At 37.2% G+C, this 3,543-nt stretch overlaps 1 protein-coding gene across 1 annotated transcript; it reads left to right on the top strand.

Annotated features, from left to right (window-relative positions):
* On the top strand, positions 438–3,258 carry LOC107618843 (rRNA-processing protein EFG1). Its single transcript, XM_016321018.2, has 6 exons — positions 438–1,023; positions 1,413–1,551; positions 1,741–1,855; positions 2,167–2,233; positions 2,347–2,607; positions 2,811–3,258. Exons 1-6 carry the CDS (start codon positions 598–600, stop codon positions 2,814–2,816), a joined length of 1,014 nt encoding a protein of 337 aa, XP_016176504.1. The 5' UTR covers positions 438–597; the 3' UTR covers positions 2,817–3,258.

Here is a 3,543-nt window from a genome sequence, read left to right on the forward strand (position 1 = left end):
CCTAATTAAATATATATTAATTATAAATATTGAAATATTTAAAACATATTATTTAATTATTTTAATTAAAAATTTTCTAATGTAAAATATTATTATAAAACTAAATATATTTTCTATTTTTAACTATCTATATTAAATAATGCTAATTTTTTTTTAGTCAATACACGTACAATAATTTTAGCTTGACCACTAACTGGGTTAGTTTAATAATCTAGTGATCCAATTGTCAAGTTAGTCACTCAGTGACTAGCTTGGCAAACTAAATCATTATTATTACATTTAACCCTATTTATTTAGATCAATTTAAAACAAATTGAAATTTTTAAAATAAACTCAACAAAACATTAAGATTTGATCCTATCCCACCAAAATACACACCAATTGTATGCTAAGTATGATTATGTCATTTTCTTAGAAAGAAAAAAACAAAATCCCCGAACCCGCCCGTTGCTTACGCTATACTGGTCGTTTCGCAAGGCGCACGCAAATAACAATCATAAAACCCTAACCATTCTATTCCCCCAAACATGGACTCTGGATTCCGATTGACACACTAGAAGTCGAACAGAATCGAATTCGCAACGCACATAGCATAGAATGGCTCACGGCGGCTACAACAAGCGGCGCGTGAGGGTCAACCCCGCAAGTCGCCGTTCCAACTCCTCCTCCACCGCCTCCACGTCCGCCCCTAAGGCTCTCAAGCCTAAACCGCCGGTTTCACTCAAAAACCAGATTCGGTCGGCGGAGCGTATGCTGCGGAAGCAGAACCTGCCGGCGGAGGTGAGGGAGGCGCAGCAGCAGAAGCTCGACGCACTCAAGAAGCAGCAGGAGATCCACACGCGCCTCGCTGCCGAGCGCAAGATCTTCCTCCGCGATAGGAAGATTAAGTTCTTCGAGCGAAGGAAGATCGAGAGGCGCATCAGGCGCCTCGAGAAGCTTCAGCGCGCCGCTTCCCACCAGCTACAAGCATCTGAGGCTTCCGAACAGCTTTCCAAGCTTAAGAAAGATCTTCAATACGTTATGGTGTGTTCTCTGCAGTTTTCTTTTTCTAATTTTTGTGATTAGGTTTATTTTGATGCATCGTTGGGTTTTCTCGAAATGCAAAGTGTGCTGTTAGCTTTCATGAGTAGCTGAATGATGTTGTTGCATTGCGTTGTTCATTCATATCAATTAAGAGTAACTGAGGAATAGTTTTGTTTGTTCTTTCTTTTTGTTCCATTAATTTTTGTTTACTTTACTTTGTCACTGGCTTTCGTAAGTTTGATCTTTGTGAAAAATGAGACGTGTTGTATATATTTTGATTCCTAGGTGGATGATGATGTTGTTGCTTTGTGTTGTTTGTTTATTGAGAATAAATTATGAGTAAGTAATGACGGAGGGGTTTGTTATGGTTTAATTTTTTGGAACTGCAGTACTTTCCAAAGACTGAGAAGTATGTTCCTTTGTTTACCGGAGGTGACGATTCGGAGATAGTTGACAGGAGGAACGGGCTGCGCAAGCAGATTGAGGACAGATTGATTGCAGCCGCAGCAAGTGGCAAGGACTTAGAAGGTTTGATTTATGGTTGAGATGTGTCTCATTAACTATTATCAATGCTTAAAGTATGTGTTGAGATAGTAAAATTCAAGTGCACAAGTAGTCGAATTGAAGTTGGAACATGGACATGTAGCACTAAACTTTGCATGTGTTGCATTATTTGGTATCTCTGTACGATTCATCTTCTTTTGGTTTCTGTAACAGAGACTGGCAGTGAGGATGATGGCCTTTTGGATCTGAGTGAAGATGATTTTTTCCTCGCTGGGAGTTCTAGTGATGAAGCAGATGCAGATGATGAATGGACAGACAAAAGCACGAGGTGGGTAGAGATGTTTTACAACTTAAGCAATTATTATATTATGAAAATTCATATACTTGCAGCAAGGTAATCGATGTTAAGAAGAGCAACTGGAGTATACCTGTTTGTGATGCTAGTATGGTCAAATTGAAGCCACATTTTTTTAATTATAATTTATAAATCTATTGGGATTCATCTGTTAATATACAAAAGTAGAAAATTTAGATAAGCTGTGTTCTTTGGAGCCCTGTTTTCTAATTTAAATTTTAATCTACACATGCCAACTGTTTCTCTAGTAAATTCTGCATCATGAAATTTCCAACTTATTGCAGAGAGCAGGCTTCTAGTGCATCTGGCAAAGCAGTGTCTGGTGGCATGTCCAGTGATGAAAAAAATCAGGTATGCAGTATGAGCAGTAATTGCTTTTCTCCTTATTTTTTATTCAATAGTATCAAATAACTGCGGCATTGAAATTAGTCAATATTTAAAATATCGTTTGCCCATTCTTTCAGAGACAGATTTCTGCTAGAGCTTTAATGCCCCCTCCTCGCCCCTCAAACAAGAAGCTGTCAAGGTTTGGGTCAACTTCAGGCCAAAATTCATCTAGTCTAAGATCCGATATTTCCACATCCAGCAACACTTCGAATAGCAAAAGCAGCTCAGACTTTAGATCAAGGGGACCTTCAAGCACAGGCCATGGTAGTAGTCTAAGCTCCAACTCTGATGCGCACAAACCTCGTAGAAAGAGGAGGCCTAAGAAGAAAAAGAAGCAGGTTCATTCGTTTTCCCATCATTTTAATTCTAATCATTGTGCAAATTATATTTTAAGATACCTTGGTGATGTTGTCACGAATCGGTAAAGTCACCTTTTCAGGCACCGGTGTTTCATTTCGGTGACATTTCATTGTATATATTTGTTCCAACTTCCCGTCTTCCCTGTATGTAACTAAAATGTATATTATTCTCCTTCTGTTAGGCATGAAGGTCAAATTAAGGAGTACTGCTACAAGCAATTGAAATTAGCTTCTTCGCATTCATTCAAGATTCCTAGGGTTATGTTTTCCCTAGATGGGTCAAGTCACGTTCATCTGTGGTGTGGAGCAGCTGCGGAATCCTGTCACTGGTTAATATTATATGATAATCATATATTCACATATTGTGCTGACCTTGTTAGGTTAGATCGGGAATTCGTTATTGTAGATTAACTTTTGACGTTGATTACAAAGTCACAATGTGTCTTACACTCTTACTGTATATTTTGTTCAATGCTGATTTCTTTGTTCGGGATAGCATCCTGCACTCCTGCTCTCCAGCGAGTTTTGGCGCCTGAACTTTTAAACTACAACCACATTTGGGCATTGACGAATCGCAAGTATGAACTGGATTACATGATTAATATCTATCTGTACCTGTTATAATGCAAATACCATTTTGTAACTGTTAGAATTTTTTTTCCCTAAGTTTAATCAGTAAAAAAAATTAAATAATTTTACACTATTATTAGATATAATTTTACACCATTAAAAATATTATTGATAGTTAATTGATAGTTACAAATTATAAAAATTGTTGCCCCTAGTATTATATCTGAATTATATCATCCTTATTTTATAAATGTTTTTCTCTAAGCTTGCCAAATCTGGATTTGAAGATAAAAGTCAATGGGAGTAAATAGACTAAAGTATATGTGAAAGAGTTTGGGAGAGATA

Source organism: Arachis ipaensis, chromosome B09 (assembly GCF_000816755.2).
Source record: "Arachis ipaensis cultivar K30076 chromosome B09, Araip1.1, whole genome shotgun sequence".
NCBI lineage: Eukaryota > Viridiplantae > Streptophyta > Magnoliopsida > Fabales > Fabaceae > Arachis > Arachis ipaensis.

Coding starts and splice junctions, on each gene's coding strand:
- LOC107618843 (XM_016321018.2), top strand. CDS start 598: ATGGCTCACGGCGGCTACAACAAGCGGCGCGTGAGGGTCAACCCCGCA. Junction 1,024..1,412: donor AAGATCTTCAATACGTTATG/GTGTGTTCTCTG, acceptor TTGGAACTGCAG/TACTTTCCAAAGACTGAGAA. Junction 1,856..2,166: donor TGGACAGACAAAAGCACGAG/GTGGGTAGAGAT, acceptor AACTTATTGCAG/AGAGCAGGCTTCTAGTGCAT.